The sequence below is a fragment of the Elephantulus edwardii genome, unplaced genomic scaffold, assembly GCF_000299155.1.
Source record: "Elephantulus edwardii isolate Elephantulus edwardi_28Jun2011 unplaced genomic scaffold, EleEdw1.0 scaffold00037, whole genome shotgun sequence".
NCBI lineage: Eukaryota > Metazoa > Chordata > Mammalia > Macroscelidea > Macroscelididae > Elephantulus > Elephantulus edwardii.
Genome location: NW_006399787.1, coordinates 18,616,607 through 18,635,463, shown reverse-complemented (window position 1 = coordinate 18,635,463; position 18,857 = coordinate 18,616,607). Strand labels below are relative to the sequence as shown.

At 39.5% G+C, this 18,857-nt stretch overlaps 1 protein-coding gene across 1 annotated transcript in view; it reads right to left on the bottom strand.

The window, feature by feature from the left end:
• The window catches only part of DCAF5 (DDB1 and CUL4 associated factor 5), a 166,116-nt gene that overhangs the window by 54,955 nt on the left and 92,304 nt on the right, over positions 1–18,857 (bottom strand). The window contains 1 exon segment of the mRNA XM_006903692.1: positions 3,233–3,446. Within this exon segment, the coding sequence (XP_006903754.1) occupies positions 3,233–3,446 (214 nt within the window).

Sequence of the window (18,857 nt, the reverse complement as noted above, 5' to 3'; positions counted from 1 at the left end):
AATTAAAGTCTAGGCTGGTGGTCCTCAACTGGGGGTGATTTTGACACCCTGGTAGATATTTATCTACTGACACCTAGTGGTTAATGACCTTGATAAATAAGGGAACTTGCTAAATATCCCACAATGCCCAAAATAGAGCAGCACCCATAACAAAGAATATCTGATCAAAAGATCTGTAATGTCATCGTTGAAATATTCTGTCTAGATGGTTTTACATTTTGGTTGGAAGCTTCTGTGTCCTCTAAGACTTTTAAGGACTGTAGAGATAGGCTCTGTCTGAAGGTAACGCAACATCTATTTTTCTTCACTTCCTTTACTTTTCTCCTTCTACTACCTCCTTCGCCTATCCCCCATCCCTTTACACTAGGGGGAGAGAGTGAAAGGAGGGGAGCCTATTAAGCCCTTACTTTCAGTACATGTTCTTTATAGTTCAATGAAATGAGGTTGATATTCAGAAAGGCTGACAGAAAATGAAAAGTCTCTTTAGGGTATATTCCCAGTAGCGGAATTGCTGGGTCAAATGGTATCTCTATTTGCAACTTTTTGAGAAAGCGCCACACCGCTTTCCACAGTGGTTGCACCATTTTACACTCCCACCAACAGTGAATAAGGGTTCCAGTCTCTCCACAACCTCGCCAGCATTTGTATTTTTTTTAAGCAGCAAAGCTAAGGAATCCAGGTACTGTGGTCACCTCAAAGAGACAGCACTTATATAACTGGAGCCATCTAGTGGCTTCCAGTGTGAAGCTCAGCTAATCTAGCTCTAGAACTCTTAAAGTATAAATTCTGATTTGGGGTATAGATTTTCAAAGATCAAAGAACTGGTGCTTTTGAATTGTGGTGCAGGTTGAGTGTGCTCAATATGCAATGGACTGCCAAAAGAACAAATAAATCTGCCCTGGAAGAAACACAGACTGGGTGTCCCCTCTATAAGTAAGTGACTGTCTCACATATTTTTAAACATATTATCAGGAGGGGTCAGACCTTTGAATAAGACTGCTGGAGAAGGTAGAAGTTCGGTGACAAAGAAGAGCCTCAATGAGACAGACTGACACAGTGCCTGCAGCAATGGCCTTGAGCATGGTGCACATCAAGAAGATAGAGCAGGATAGGGCAAGGTTCTGATTGGTGTTAACAGGGTTGCTCTGAGTCATTTGTCGACTTCATACACTTCACAACAGTAGCAGCAATTAGGAGCTGCCAGTCTTTGGAAAATTACCATCATGTTGGGGTAAGTAGAGGGTCAGCAAAGGAAAGGCAGACAATCTTAAGGAGATGGCTTGAGACTGACTACAGTAATGGGTTTAAAGCACAGGGGAGATTGTGAGGATAGCTGCAGCCTCAGGAAAGGTGAGATTGGCAGCTGTGTTGCTATGAGCATCTAACAATAACAACATTTACAAAGAGGAAAATCTCTAAGCTGGAAAACGTAAGGTATAGTCCTAGCTTATTTACCATTTAATTCAATTCAACATGCATTTATTGTGCTTTTGGAATGCACTTAAACTACTGAGGAGGCTAGAGAGAAAAACTAGCTTCTGTCTTCAAAGAGTAGAGTCTCAGCAGGTTCCTAAAGAACTGTTTCTTTTATGTCCTTCACTTACAGCCACTTCTAAAGAAGTGAAGTATGTGAGAATTATATGTCAAAATTGGAAAGAAACTCAGTTGAAAGCATCAAAGAGAAGAAGCACTAACCATTAGCTAACTAAGTGTGAAGCGTAAACTTTGCTGCACTTGAGAATAATAATAAGCTGTACTGGCTTATTTTTTATTGGCATATTTGATAAATCTGTCTTTATAGTTGTCTTTATTCAGTTTGATTATTTTGACTAGTACAACTATTTCACTTCAGACAGGCACTTTAGAACTTCTATGGCTAAGTCAGACAGATGTAAAAAATACCCAAAACTCCCAGCTTCAAATCAACGTCAGTATTTAAATTCCCAATATTATAGATTAAATTGTATCCTCAAAAATACGGGCTATAAATTGTACCCTCTGTGCCAATGGCTATCATTTCGTTTGTGTTTGGATTGCTTTTGTTATAAAACAGATTAGTATAAAATATATCTTGAGTCAATCTCTTTTGAGATTGTTGTTTTCAAGTGTCATCAAGTATGACTTATGGCAACCCTATGAACAACTGATTTGAAGCCTGTCCTGTCCTGTGCCATCCTTACCATCTCTGACATCACTGAGCCCACTGCTGCAGTCACAGTGCCAGTCCATCCTGTTGAGGGTCTCCCCCTATTACGCTGTCCCTCCACCATCCCAAGCACGATGTCCCTTTCCAAGGAACATGTCCAGTGTATGTGAGATGAAGCTTTGTCATCTTTGCATTCAAGGAGCACTTTAGCTGCATTGTCTCTAAGACATAATTGTTTGTTCTTTTGGCAGTCCATGAGATAGACAAGAGATTAAACAAGCAATCAAGACAAGTAGAGATGGTGAGAGAAATGCTTAGCCACATGAGATCCTAGTTCTAGGGGAAGGCTTTTTCTGTCAATTCTGGATGAAGGTCCTTGTCACTGAGCTAACATAGAGAAAGTCTTCACCTAGAGCCCTCTGTATTCAGATTTGTATTCATCTAAACTGTGAGAAAATAAAGTTGTTTGTTAAAACTACCCACTGTGGTATCTCTGTTCCAGCAAGACTTAGAAAACTAAGACAGCCAGTAAGACTGTGAAAAGGATGGGCACTCACAGCTGGGGGTCTCCACTCTAGGCAAATGCTGGCAGTAAAAATGAAGAGTCAGTGTCTGGATTCTTCCCAAACAAAGCTGTTCAGCCCGTTTCATCCAAGAAAAAGACATCATCCCAAGAGACCACTGAGGACACATGCCTCTTGGATCATACATAGTAGGTTTCATTCATGATTGTACTTTATTGGTAGGAAAACGATCTCTCACCAGCAGGCTAGTGTTCTATGGATTACCTTCTTTCTTTTTGAAATGGCTCATTCTCGGAATCCTAAAATCTGTTTACAAACTTGCCAGAGCTAGACTGCTTAAATACTATACTGTGACCGACCTTATTTTGGGAGCATGCTCCTTTTGTTTCTAACAGCAGTTCTGGTGAAGAAATAACACTTATCAAGCAGAATATCCCCAGATATTCATTTGTCCCCCACCTCAGTTACTCATACCTGGCATGATGCTACCAAAGATCAGTACAGAAAAAACTAAAGAGGAAAGATGAGTGTAGGCAGAGATGGTAATAGGCAGAGTATTCACCTGGTCTCGATCGCCTGCAAAACAGCAGCTTTTCATGGTGCAAGAGTTGAAGTAGCCCTGATTGTCAAACTGGAATACAGGGAGGCGGGAGTGGATGTCATAGAGCACAGGAGGCAAGCGGCGTCGCAGGGCCAGCAGCTGGGTCCCGTTGCTGTTGAATCGCACACTCATGGCACTCTGGAGGGAGAGGTTGCCACCATAGCGCAGGAGAGAACTGCAAGGTAGAAAGCACAGGAATCAGGGAGATGAGACAGCCTGACAGAGGTCTGCAAAACACTCTGTAGTCACTTCCACACAGTCTGCGTGTAGGCCTGGCCAGCAGGCGTGTACATCTGGATGTCAGTAGAATGGTAGTCTATGCGGCAGGCTAAAACATAATAATGGAAATAGGAATGGCTTCTTGATTACATTATCACTTGTCAAAATTCTTTTCTATAATCTCCAAAAGGTGAACTGCCAGTAAATTCATAGGCAAGGTGAGACAAAACCTATTTGAATGAAGAGATGTAGACTCTTGGTTATTTATCCAAGCTAAATCTACAGGGGGGGGGAAATTTTCTCAAAATTTTGAGAAGTGAGCTGTATTCAATCAAATAGGCTAATTATAACTGCTTTTAAGGGAGGTATTTGTATTTGTCCTTTGAATTAGAGATAACCCTTTATTTTAGACTTGCAAGAACCATTATAAAAACCAGTATTTTATTCTGTATTTTTCTAATATTCACCTTATTTTAAAAACATAACAAATAATTAATTTTTAAACTTTTCATATGCTCAGAAGGAATGTTTATATTATATATGACATGGTTGGAGAATAAATAATTTTTTAAAAAACAACCCAACACAATAACCCCTAGGTGCCAACTACCCACCACATGAAGAATGGATAAAAACATTATGCTACATTCACACAGTGGAGAATTAAGCATCATTGAAAAATAATTACAGATTTGTGAAACACTGCACAACATAGATTACCAGAACTAATTACACTGAGTGACATAAGTCAGTTATAGAAGAGCAATTACAGTATAAGACCAGTAATAAAAAAAACTATCTGTCTATCCTCAGAATCAGTCTTAAAGGGTTAACAAAGACTAAGAGGCAAGTAATAAAGGAACAACAAACAACAAAAAGAATCCTAGGTGTCATCAAGTCAGTTCTAACACACAGAAAAAAAAATCTAAATTTAAATGTAAAACAAGTAGTGCAACACCTGGAAAAGCATGATTTGTTTGTCTTCACAATTTTTAACAAGTTCCTATCTAGTTTTGAAATAAATATTGGTTAAAATACATAGTTCTATTAATTTAAATTCACTAAGGAGTGGTACCTACTGATTCATTGGTCAGTCTTTTGAATTTTCACAATATTAAAACAAAATTAAAAATCATATGGTTCTAAATTTTTTCTTTTGATGAGTCAGAAGCTATCTGCAACACTACAGAGAATAAGGATGCATGCAATTATACAACGCTATTTTATTTAAAGTGGGAGAGGTGCATGTGCAGCCTCTCTAGTAGTCAGCATCCTTGACTATCTGAACAAAAGTTTACTATGGAGGATGACATCTCATTGTCTATGTCATAGTCAATTCCTTTTTTGTACTTCAGATTCAAGTCCTAGATTTACTGATAAGGTAAGAGAGCTTAAGAGTAAGTGTTAAGGGATGCTAGAACAAGAAATAAAAATGTAATCACTATTTCACTCTGTCTCTTGTGCATGCTATCAAGGAAAGGAAATGTGTCTAGAAGTTTGGAGTTTTAGAGGAAAAGTTTCTGAAGTCTAAGGAATCAGGAAGATTCTCAAGATATCTAATTACAGTCTAGCATATTTATGTAAAACGTTTTTAAGAAAGAAGTTTTAACAGCATTTTACCAAGCAAAAACTATGTATGTCATCAGCTGAGATTTAATACTGAATGAAGGCAATACATTTTCTTTCTAGGGGGCAAGAAAATGATAATAAAGGACAGCCTAAGGGAAGAATGGAGTTCCTGGGTAATGCAAACAGTTAAATATGGGAGTACTACTAGCCAAACAGGGAGTGCTTAATTGTAAGATGCTGTGCTGCAATCCAAAGGTACATTGTTCAAATCCACTAGCTGCTCCACAGGAGGATGGGCAATTTCCTCCTGTGTGATTTACCCTCTGAAAAACCACTGGAGAGTCAGTTATGGGTCAGTTCTGACTTGACAGCACCCAAAAACAAACTAATCAAAAGGCTAGCAGTTCAAACCTATCCAGAGGAGCCTTAGAAGTCTAAGTTTCTATGAAGATGGTGCCAAAAGTGAAGAAGGAGCCCCTGCCCCTCCCAAAACTGAAGCCTAAGCAAAGGTGGCAAAGGTCAAGGAGGCAGTCCTGAGGGGTATCCAGAGCCACAAAAAAAGGAAGATCTGCAAATCACCCACCTTCCAGTAGCCTAAGATGCTGAGGCTCTGAAGGCAGCCCAAATAACCCTAGAAGAGTGTCCTCAGGAGAAACAAGCTTGACCACTGACCACTGAGTCCACCATGAAGAAAACAGGATTCCTTTTATCAGCCCAGAATAAGATGTACACTGCAAAGAGGACTAGGGTGGTTGGGGAGGTAACTGTACCACAATAAGTGAGTAATTTTTAAAAGAGTGACCTGGAGGAGGGGGAAGAAAGGGAGAGGGTAAAATGTACAACAATGGATGAATGAAAAAAAATCTAACTTTTCTATAAACTTTCATTAAAATCACAAGAAAAAAACTTTATTACAAAAAAGATAACAGCACGCTTGTTTTCACTGTCAAAGCCAACAAGCAGCAAACCAAACAAGCTGTAAAGAAGCACTATCACACTGATGTGGCCAAGATCAACTCCTTGGTTAGGCCTGATGGAGAGAAGGCCTATGCTTGACCTGCTCCTGACTATGATGCTTTGGATACGGCCAAGAAAATTTGTTTAATCTAAACTGTGCCCAGCTGGCTAATTCTAAATAAAAATGTTTCTCACAAAAAGATGTTAAGGTCTAGTTAGCGGCTTTGAAAATCCGGTGAACAGTTCTACTTTTGCACACATGGGGACTCCATAAGTCAGAATAAACTCATCAACAACCCCCCTCCGCCAAAAACATTTAAAAAAAAAAAGAGGGAAGAAATACTCCTAAAACTATAATGCAGACTGCCAGCCTGGCCTGATCATAAAGACAGCCTCCATCAAGACTATCCACTTTCAGTCCTGTGTCTTCCAAATCTCATCAGAGGTTGAAGAAAGAAAAAAAATATTAATTAAACGTCTTGACTGTTCTGGTATTGCAGTTAGGTGTGTAACTGGTCAAAACACTCCTTAATCCTTTTCTAATCAAAATGAAAGGAAATGAGAAAAGAGAGAAACATAGTCCTTAGAATTCAAGTCATTAAGGAGAAGCCTGGTGTCCTTGCAAGTCTCAAGTAATAATCCCTGCAGAGAAATGTTCTCATAATGATCTGCAACACAGACCTCACTCACTCACATAGAGGGAATGAATGGCGGGACTGTTATAGCTCAGGCATTTCCTTTATAGGGTGCCCTAGCTGCCACAGGCATGTGGTGTTATCTAAACACTGCGCTCAAAAACAATGAGAGGCTTTCAGTTCAAGATCAGCATGGAGTGGGCAAATAAACCAGCTTCTGTAGGACTGAAGAGGAGGCGGGGAGGGAAGGCTGGTGGAAACAAGATTCAACAAAAAGGAACTTGGCCAGCTCCACTAGCCAAAGCAGCAGGGGTTTGCATCAGCTTGAGCATCCCTTATAGAAAAACTGGGCCTCTACAAACCCCTTTCCAACAGTTGACAGGAACTTCCTCTGATGATTTTGATCATGTTTGTAGTGGGCTATGCCCAGGAGAGGCATCCAGGTCCATCCCGTCCCTACTCAAGCTCCTTCATCCACTGAATAAAACCTGACCACTCCACAGGAATATGTCTGTGGTCGTCAGCACTGCTGTGCTCCTGGGCAAGGAAGTTTTACCTCTCACATAAACAGGATAGGTAGGAATCCTGCTGCTGCAATGTTGAGAGGTAATAAGTCTTATCTCTCATACAGACAGGATAGACAGGAATCCTGCTCCTACAATGTTGAGAGGTAATACCTAAAAAGCAGCAGTTATCAAAACCAAATACTGCATGTCAACGGTCACTGTCCTTCTGGAGGAAAAGAATGAAAAGTAAAATCTAGAAAGTGAACCATGTTACTTATCATTTCTCCACATGCATTATGTAGCTGACTACTCCTGGTGAAAATGGCAAAAAATTATTTCAGTATCCAAGGAAAGAAGACTTAGAAGTAATTTCCTCTCCTAGTCAAGTTATAATACAAAGATTCTATAGTTTATGCTTGTAGTCCAAATGAAAAATAATTAAGGATTACATTACATACATACATGCAACCCATTCACTCGTTGCCGCTGAATCAGAACTAACTCATAGCTGGCCCCTCCCAGCAGGTGGTGGTTGTGCAGTCAGTACAACTCACAGTGACTACAAACTACAGATGTGAACCCTGTCCTATCCTGTGCCATCATTCCTCCTCATCTCTGACACACTTAAGCCCACTGCTGCTGTCAATGAGTCAATTCATCTCATTAGTCTAATTACAGAAATGGGTCCAGAAATCTGTCTTTAAAGTAATCCAAATTAATTCTGTTATTGGTAACTTTCAAACCCTACATGGTTCCATTTTGAAACTGGGCAAGGAAGGAAGGACAAAGAGGGAAAGTTAATTGGCATATTAACAGAGACTCAAAAGTCAAGCACATGATATCACTTTTTAATAGCCCTATTTTTTGTTAGCAGAAAGAACTCTAATTCCTTTCAAAAGAAGAATTTTACTTAAACAACAGTGCCAACAATTTTTTCTTCTTGCCCTCAATGTATTTCCTGAAGGAGAAATTTCCATTTCCTCTTTTAAGAACTGAGGGTGCCTGGACACAACAAGAATGCCTCAATTTTTACTTGCTTTCTGGACTCTAATCTTAGTAATAGAGATAGCACCACCTCAGGTTCCCCAGAGAAACAGCTGCCATACACACAGGAGACTAACAACAATCCTGAAAGGGCTGGCAACAAATTAAAATGAGTTACATTCACTCTGTGAAGCAAGCTTAAGTCTGATACCAAAGCCAGGCAAAGATACTGCTGAAAAAGAAAATTATAACTTGCAACCAGAGAATAATGAATGAGACCTTCTAAGAATCAAATCTCTATGCACATCAAAATGCCTCTCCAACAGGGTTAGAGGAAAACCCACAGACTGGGGGGAAAGTTTTGGCAATGACATACCTGATCTATATCTAAATATCTGACTTATATATAACATTTATAGAATTTTCCAGCACATCAACAAGAAAAAAAGTAAACAACCCAATCACAAAATGGGCACAGGTTATGAATAGGCATTTCACCAAAGAAGACATTCAGATGGTAAACAAATACATGAAGATATGTTCAAAATCCCTAGCTAGTAGAGATGCAAATTAAACCAACTAAGAGATACCATCTCAATTTAGCAAAAATAGCAAAGTTCAACAGGACAACAACCAGTTCTGGCGAGACAACAACCAACAAATTCTGACAAGGTTGGGGAAAAACTGGAACTCATATTCATTGCTGGTGGAAGTGTAAAATGGTACACTATGGAAGGCCGTCTAGTGTGCTTTCTGAAAAAGTTAGACATACCATTTGACCCAGCAATTCCACTATTAGGAATATACCCTAAAAAAAGCAGAGCCACGACTCAAACAAATGTATGAACACCCATGTTTATTGCTGCGTTATTCACAACAGCAAAGAAATGGAAGCAATCTAAATGCCCAAACAAATGGCTAGGAAAAACTAAGTATATTCACAGAATGAAGTATTACACGACACTGAAAAACAGCAAACTCATAATGCATTACACAACATGGGGGGCCTGGATGGCATTATGCTGAGTTAAATATCTTAGTTACAAAAGGACAAACACTGAATAACACTGCTGTTATAAAACAGGGCAGATGGGGGTAGTGTGAGCAGAGAAAGGAAAAAGAGTGGATAGATAACAAACACTGCAGTAGAACAGAAGAGAGGAAGAACTGTCTGAAAGCAATTTATGATTAAGCATTATATGTATGACAACAATCAGGACCACGAGGTGCATTGCTAGGTGGGTTGCGGGAGGGAAGAAAGAACAATTAATGATGAAAAAAATCCAACTTTTCTGTAAACTTTCATTAAAATCACAATAAAATAAAAATTTAAAAAATCTACTTCTTTATTGTTCTGCCAGTGTAGTTTTGAGGAAAAGTGACTGGAAGTATGTTGTCCCACATAAAACACCAAATCAATGTTCTCAGGATCAGATTCCATGAAACTGTGTTTCTACAAATTCATGAGTAAGTAGTTCATATGATACTAGGTGACAGCGCTAGCAAGATTTTCCAAAGTCGGCTGGGTACAAATTTCCTCATATTTTTTATGTGAACATTCTATAAGATGTATGAAATACTAGAAATCAAGACAAACACATAATTGGAGAGAACTGCTTCATTCTAACTCAGAACCAGAGACCTGGGCAAGGTCCTTTAGATAGGGGAGGGATTTAGGGTATAATCTCATCCAACTAGTTTCTGCTTTGGGACAGGATGACCTGTGATGAACATAAGACATGTGGTACCTCCTTTTAATACAACCGACAAAATCAAATCCTAAGGGACACTAGAATTAGGTAAAAAGTAAACAAGTACAGGGAGTCACAGTCCACGGACTCATTCAAGTTTGTTCCAGTTCCAGTAACTCCTTGGCTACTCTTTATGGGAGTTGGAGGGAAGCTAAAAAATCTGGGTTTTTCGGGTTGGTTTGGTTTGGTGTGTTTTTTTTTCCCCCTAATACTCAATTCTCAAAGTGAGACTTCTCTAGAGGAAACCAAAACTATCAGTTAACTTTGCACACTGATCTGTGACTGAACAAAACTATTGTCCATAGAACAGAAGTAATTCACTGCCAAGCTTCTCTGGTTTTAAATATAGAAAGATACGGGTTCAGCATGCATGGTGATATTTCCTTCTCTTTTTAGACAACTAGGAATTTAAGATTGATGGAGAGGTCAGCCTAAGGCCTTGACTAAACTTTTGTTGTTGTTTTGTGCCGTCGAGTTGCTTGCGACTCATAGCGACCCTATGTACAAAAGCCCTAAACCCTGCTCTGTCCCATGCCAATCGCACCGTCTCCAACACACTCACCCCATTACCCTAGTCACGGAATCAATCCACCTCATAGAGGGCCTTCCCCTCCTGCGCTGTCCCTCTACCCTCCCAAGCATGACGTCCTTCTCCAAGGACCAGTTCCTCCTTGCAACATGTCCAAAGTATGTCAGATGAAGCTTCAGAATCCTTGCCTTTAAGGAGCAGCCTGGTTTCACCCTCTCCAGGTTGAACCTGTTCATTTTCTTAGCAGTCCATGGTATATTCAATACTCTTATTCAGGACCACAGCTCAAAGGCATCAATTCTTCTTCTATCCTTCCTTGTCACTGTCCAACTCTCTGACACATAGCAAGTGATTGCAAAGACCAAGGCCTCTATCAGATGCACCTTAGTCTCCAGAGTAATACCACTGCTCTTCAGTACTTTGGAGAGGTCCTGAACAGCAGACTTTCCCATGGCAATATGTCTTTTAATTTCCTGGCTGCTGGTGCCAACAGTGTTGACTGTGGAGCCAAGAAAACTAAAGCTGTAAATAATTTCAACCTCTTCACCATCCATCCTGATGCTGCCAATTGGTCCAGTGGTGAGAATCTTTGTCTTCGTGACACTGAGCCTCAATCCATACTGAAGGCTGCAGTCCTTGACCCTCTGCAGCAAGCGCTTCAGGTTCTCCTCAGTTTCAGCAAGCAGGGTTGTGTCACCTGCATAACACAGATTGTTGATAGATCTTCCACCAATCTTGATGCCACAATTCTCCTCATAGAGCCCAAGCTCCCAGATAATTTGTTCTGCATAAAGGTTGAAAAGGTATGGAGATAGGACACATCCCTGGCATACACCCTTCTGTTCTGACAATTGCATTCTGGGATTCCCATTCTTCTCAGAGTCAGCCACAGTTTGTTATGATCAACACAGTCAAATGCCTTTGCATAATCACTCAAGCACAGATACACATTCCTCTAGTGTTCTCTGCTCTCAGCTAAGATCCATCTAACATCAGCTACAATATCCCTAATACCACGACCCCTTCTAAACCCAGCCTGGACTTCTGGCAGGTCTCTGCTGATGTGCTGTTCCAGTTGTTTTTGGATCATCTTCAGCAGAATGTTGCCTGCATGTGAAATCAAGGATGTTGTTCCATAGTTTCCACACTCTGTTGGGTCACCCTTCTTTGGAATGGGAACAAATACAGTTCTCTTCTAGTCAGTTGTCCAAGTGGCTGTTCTCCGTATTTCTTGGCACAACTTGGTGAGCACATTCAGGGCAGCATCTGTTAGTTGAAATACATCAATTGGTATACCATCTATTCCTGGGGCCTTATTTTTTGCTATTTCCTTCAAAGCAACTTGAACTTCTTCCTTCATCACCATAGGCTCTTGCTCATATGTTGTTTTAAATTCTTCTGTCTGCCATTCCCTTCGATACAGTGACTCACTACATTCTTTCCATCCTCTTTTTTTACTTCCTGGATCATTTAATATTCTGCCTAAAGCAACTTTGATTATAGCAACTCGAGGTTTGAATTTGTTCTTCAGTTCCATGAGCTTAAGAAATGCTGAGCAAATTTGGCCCTTTTGATTTTCTGACTCCAGCCCCTTGCACATTTCATTTTAATATTTTACTTTGTTTTCCCGTGCTGCCTTTTGGAATCTTCTGATCAGCTCTTTAATATCTTGAAGTCCTCCTTCTGCTTTGGCTTCTCTGTGCTCCAGCACAATATTCAGAAGTTTCTTCTGACATCCATTTTGGTCTTTTCTTCCTCCTCTGTCTTTGTAATGACCGTCTGCACTCTTCCTGGATGATACCCTTGATATCCTCCCAGAACTCATCTGGTCTTCACTCATTAGTGTTCAAGGCCTCAAACCTGTACCTGAGACGGTTCTGAAATTCAGGTGGGATAAACTCAAGGTCCTATTTTGGTGTTTAATGTAATTCAGTAGCATACCCACAAAAGCAGTATAAATATCAATCCTTCAAATTATCATCTCTTAGGACAGGAATCATGTCCACAGGTAAAGGGATCCGGAGTCAGCTACTTACTTGCATTTGACTCAGAGCCTCCCTGAGACTGGGCTAAAACCATCAACATCTTGAAGAAAATTAACAGACAATGCCACAACAGCAGATTTTTTTCTAGAGTACTCATGACTTTCCTATATAGTTAAGAACTAGACAGTCATCTGAGTTTATCAAATGGTCAAGAATTTTCAATAATCCAGGTTGTTTAGAACCCCTCCCTAAGCTTCAGGAAGAACAGATGGTTTTTACAAGCAGCCATTTAGTCTTCATCATAAAACCATTCTCCCACACTACCTCCAAACAGATGTTCTATACATTGGCCCTCACCTCACAGTATATATAGCTGGGGAGGTAGAATTTAATGACATTTGGCAAGAAAAAGAAGCAGGGAGATTCAGATGACAGTTGCTACAGCAACAACAACAGGAGAGAAGTGGTGGGTGGAAAGATATGCAGGGAAACAGACAGTCCCTAGTGGCACGAAAAACAAAACTGGGATGGGTGAACTGTGTGCTGAGAAACATGACCACAAAGTTTGTTGTTGTTAGGTGTTGTTGAGTTGACTAGACTCACAGTGATATGTACAACAGCTTGAAGTCTTGTATTATTCTGCATCATCCTCACAAGTCCCAGTGTGCTCGCTGTTGCAGCCCCATTTCATTAAGGGGCTTCCTCGCCCTCATTGACCCTTTACTTTTCAAAGCGTGATGTTTTTCTACTGGGACTGCGCTCCACCTTATAAGATACCCAAAGCATGTGAGCCAGAATCTCACCATCCCTGCTGTAAGGAACACTCTGGTTACACTTCTTTCAAGGCAGAATGTTTATTCTTTTGGCTGTCCATAGTTATATCCAATACTCTTTGCCAACCCAATTCAAAGGCAACAATTCTCTTTGATCTGCCTTATTCATTATTGAACTTTCACACACATATGAAGTAACTGAAAATATTAGGGTGTGGTTCACCTTGGGCTTTAAGTGACATCTTGAGCACTGGACCTCTCTAGTAGTCTATGACAGTAGAGTTGCATGATGCAACACATCTTTTGATCTCTGGACTGTTGATTCTGTGGATACTGATTGTAGATCCAAGTAAAATTAAATCCTTGACAACTTTATTCTTTTCTCCATTTACCATTATATAGCCTACCAGTCCAGTTACAAGGATTTTTGTTTTCTTTATATGGAGGTGATCCAACACCTGAGAATGTATCCAAGATCACTTAACTTTAGTTGGGAAAAATGTAAGAATACAAATGTAGAAGAATCAAAAATATGAGAATGGTAGCTCTCAAATTTTAATGGTAATTATAGTAATAAAAACATTGGTAATTATAGTAATAAATACATTTTTCACTATATTCCAAGACAGCCATATTTAGCATAAATTGTTTAAGCAATTAAAAAAAAATCCTAAAATGCTTGACATTGTGTTAGTTCTGATTCATCACTCAGCTATTAACCAAGGGTTCATAGTTTAAACTCACTAGTAGCTCAGACTGGAGGAAAATGTGCCAATAATAGCTTTGGAAACCCTGTGAAGCAGTTCTACTCTGTCCTGTATGTTGGTATGTGCTGTAATCCACATATGACAATGAAGTCTTTAAATAACATTTATTATATGCAATGTATTTAAAATTCTGTATTTTTATTAAATAAGTACTTGTTGTTCATTGCAAATTGAGTCAACTTATTACCATCCGAAACGATTTCATGATTCTCATTTCCTTGTTTTCATTCTTGCTCCATGGTTTAGATTCTTGTAAAGAAAGTAGCCAGAGGATTCTGAGTCAGATCACACCATTCCTGTGCTGGCCATCTTCGAGGAGTTCTCTCATTTCAATAAACTTCCTTACAAAGCCAACAAGACCTAAGACACTACCCTCTACCTTTAACCCTTTCCTACTGACCTCAACCTACTACTGACTCCATTTTAAAAAAATGATGCCTCTTTCCTATTCCCAGAACACAAGGCATGCTTCACCCATAGGGCACTCCACATGCAGATGCTGCAGCTGGTCTGAAATGCTACTCCCCACATATTATGTTGGCTCATTTACTTATCTCTTTATTCAAATATTCTCTTAATGAGGTCTTTGTATCATCTTTTACAAAAATACAACTTCTCCCATACTCCTGGTCTCCTTTTTCTCTACTGCATGAATCACCTCTATTCTCTATTGCTTGAAAATTATCGACTACTAACCAAAAGGGTTAAGGGTTCAATTTCACCAGCAGTTCCACAAGACTTTGATGTAGTAACCTGTTCTATGAAAGATTTACAAATCCTGCAGAATACTTGTGCTCTGTCTAAGAGGATAGAATCAAACCCAAACAGGGAGTTTTGGTATAAGTCATCATCTTATCTACTGCATTATTTTTATATCTTTATCTTGTCTTTTCTCATCCTATGTGCTGAGATAGGCCAGATACATAATAATGGGCATTCAATAAATGCCTTTGAATTAATGATCTAATGATCAGCATTTAAAAAAATCCTGACTTACAACATTTAAATAAGCCTCTACAAAGGTTTACATATATGAGATTGGTTGGCTTCCCCATCTTACATTGAGCAAAGGTGACAATCTCACTACCAGAGAGGAAGAGGAAACAGAGAGTGCAACTCATGTCCTTTGAGGCTGAGACTCCTGTACCAATCACACTGGGATCTACCCAAGAGTAGCAGCAGCCTCAGCAAAAAACCAAGACTGGCATGAGACAGACAGCTGTCTCAGGAACTGCTGCCTCACAGAACCAGAGTCAGAGGCCTACACTCAAGCTTCTCAGGGACTGAGGAGAGATGCTGTAATTGCCAGGACCAAGAGAACTTTGTAACACTGACTTAAGGTTTGAGACTGATAGTCAAAGGGCCTGCAAGCTCACTTGAAAAGTCACCTGACTTAGGAATTGTATACTGTTAACAATCTAAATTGTAACCTGCTAACTTCCTTGGTGAGATTTGTGTGATTAATACAACAGATTTCAGACCTGGTAACAGAGCAGCAGGGTTGGCTGTCTAACTTCATAAGAATTAGTTTTATATTGTGGATGTTGTTGATGGGGACAGTTTCCCTTATGAAGTTAAAGAGAAAGGCCAGACTTGGTCATGTCCACATCACCTACACTCTTATTATAACAGGGCTCTTGATATTTGTCAGTTCAAATCCAAAGAAGCAACCAGCAGAGCACAAAAGGGAAAGAGAAAGAGAGAGAAAAAAAATCCCACAAAGAAATAAACACTACATACCACACACCAAAAACCTCTAGGATATAGCAAAACGTTTGGAGATCAGCCCAATCAGTCTTGTATTACCACTGAAAAAGTCCAGCACATAAAATAAGTGGATTTGTTAAAGGCTGTCCAGTTGTCTTGTTCTTTATGAATTGAATTAAATTGTTGTTTACCGTCTAATAGGAATCAACTGATAGCTGACCTTCCACTGGGGTTCCAATGCAATAAATGATACAGGAGGAAATTACCGGTGTTTCTTCTACAGAGTAGCTGGTAGATTCAAACCTTGTGATTATGGGTTGACAGTGTAAGCCCTTACCACTAACCCACCATAAAGTTACGTCCCTGACTGAGAATCAAACCCAGGCTGCAGTGCTAAGAATACCGAATTCTAACTACTAGATCACTAGGTTCAAAATCAACGGCTCTATGGGAGAAAGATGGGCAATCTCCTTCCACACGATTTATAACCTCTGGAAACCCACTGAGTTGGTCTGACTCGCTGGCACATAACAATCAGTAACAGGGAGTTGTGTTGCTAACCTAAAGGTGGCACTTCTCTGCCAGTCTGAATCCACCAGCCAATTCAAGTCAGAATTCCATGAGAGAGGACAATCTTCTCTCATGCGATTTATGGCCTCCAAAAACCCACTGGAGTTGCTTCTGGATTAGCAGCAATGAAAGTAAGAGTAATGACAGAGCTCTGGTGCAATAGTACATAACAGGTTGCACTAATCCAAAGACTTTAAGTCTCCTAGAGGTTCAAAACCATCAGAGGCTCAGAAAAAAGAATGATAGGTTGTCCCATTGTGATTTCCAGCCTCAGATTCAGAAACTTGAGGGTTTTTTAATCAAGTAAACAGCCAACAAGAAGGAAGAGTTTAACCAGTATATTTAATTATACTTTATGGTTTTGAAATAAGTTTTTAATATTTGTAGTAATAAAAAATTCAAAAGGAAGATTAATTAAACTTTATGAGGTAAATTACAAGTTTTAAAAAGAAAGTAGACTAATCTGCCAGGTTTCAGAAAGTGGCAAGTACATTCTTCTGGCACTGACTACATAACCTATCTAATTTATACTGAAAATGCAAGAAAAAGAAATATAAAAGAATTCATAGAAATCAGAATTATAGTAGGAAAAGGAAAAAGTGTGATTACATTGTGGGCATTGAAATTAATGTTTTAAAACAAAGTGTATATAAATGACTGGAGGAAAAATGTATTTGCTTTGTAAAATACTCAAATCACAATTTTAAAACAATAAGCAATTGATATACACAGCACTTCAAACTTCAAACACAATATGCTTAATGAAAGAAGCGATACACAAAAGGCAACATACTATATGATAACAGTTGTATGACATTCTAGAAATAGCAAAACTATACAGTCAGAAATAAGGTCAGTAGATGCCAGGGCTAGGAGAGGGGAAAAGAATGACTACAAAGAGGTAATACTGTAATGGAGGAAACATTTGCATTTGTCAATATCCACAGGACAATATAACACCAACAAAGAACCCTAAAATAAACTATGAGCTAATTATTTAATGATAGTATGTCAATACTGCTGCATTGGCCTGCACATGTTCAGAAGGCTGTGCCAAGAAATCTGGAGGACAACTACCTGGCCCATTGACTGGAAGAAATCCATATTTATTTTATTAATTTCCATTCCAAAAATAGGTGACTCAATAGAGTGTGGAAATTATAGAATAATATCACTAACTATCACGTGGAACCAAAATCCTGCTGAAGATTATGAAAAAATGACTATAGAGAACTACCAGAAATACATAATGGGTTTTAGAAGAGACATTATTGCCAATGCCAGATGGATCTTGGCTGAAAGCAAAGAATAACAAAGTAATGTCTGTGTTTCATTGACTCTGCAAAGGCATTTGACTGTGTGGATCACAACAAATTGTAAATAACTTGAGGAAAATGGAAATCCCAGGACACTTGATTGTGCTCGTGTAGACTAGGAAGCAGTCCTCAAAAGAGAGACTAGGAAGCAGTCCTCAAAAGAGAGCAAGAAAACACTGTCCAGTTAAAAATCAGGAAAGGAGTGTGTCAGGGATACTTCCTGTCTCCATCCTGTCTCCTTTCAATCTATATGCAGAATAGATCTTTCGAGAAGCTGGGCTTTATGTCATCAAGATTGGAGGAAGACTCATCAACAAATGGCATCATGCAGATGACACAACCTTGCTTGCTGAAACTGAGGATTTGAAGCACTCACTGTATAAAGACAAGGACTGTAGTCTTCAATATGGATTGAAGCTCAACACTAAGAAATGATTCTCACCACTAGGCCAACTGGCAGCACCACAATAGATGGAGAAGAGATTGAGGTTGTTAACAATTGCAACTTGTTCAGCTACAACAGGAAATCAAAAGACTAATTGCTTTGGGGAAGTCTGCTGTCAGAGACCTCTCCAAAGTGCTAAAGAGCAATTATGTCAGTCTAGCAACTAACATGTGCCTGATATCCATGCCATGGTCTTTGCAATACTTGCTATGCATCAGAGAGCTGGACAATGAGACAAGGATAATAAAAGAAGAATCAATATCTTTGTGTTGTAGTGCTGGAGAAGATTCTTGGACACACCATGGACCACCAAGAAAACATACGAGTCTGTCTTAGAGAGGGTGAAACCAAGTTCCTTCTTGGAGGTAAGGATTTGAAGCCTCATTTCAAATACTTTAGGCACATGGCCAGGATGGACCGGTCCTTGGAAAAAGACATTATGCTTGAAAGGGTGGAGGGACAGTGCAGGAGAGGAAGAACCAGGATGAAATGGACTGACACAGTAACTGGGTTAACAGGGTAGGTTTGTCAGAGTTACTAAGACTGGCTCTGGAGAGGGCAGGGTTCAGAGCTATCGTACACAATCACTATGAATTGCAGATGACTCGACAGCATGTTAATAACAAGAACAAAAATATGTTAATAATAGGGGAAACTGTTCAAGGGGAAAAGAAGGGAATTCACAGACACTTGATGTGATTTTTCTATATACTTAAGTGAGGTTTAAAAAAATTAAGTGTATAAAATCTTCTGACATCCAAGCAGATATATGTACACCCATGTTTATTGCAGCTTTGTTCACAATAGCAAGGAGTTGGAAACAACCTAAGTGCCCATCAACAAACGAATGGCTAGAGAAGCTGTGGTATATTC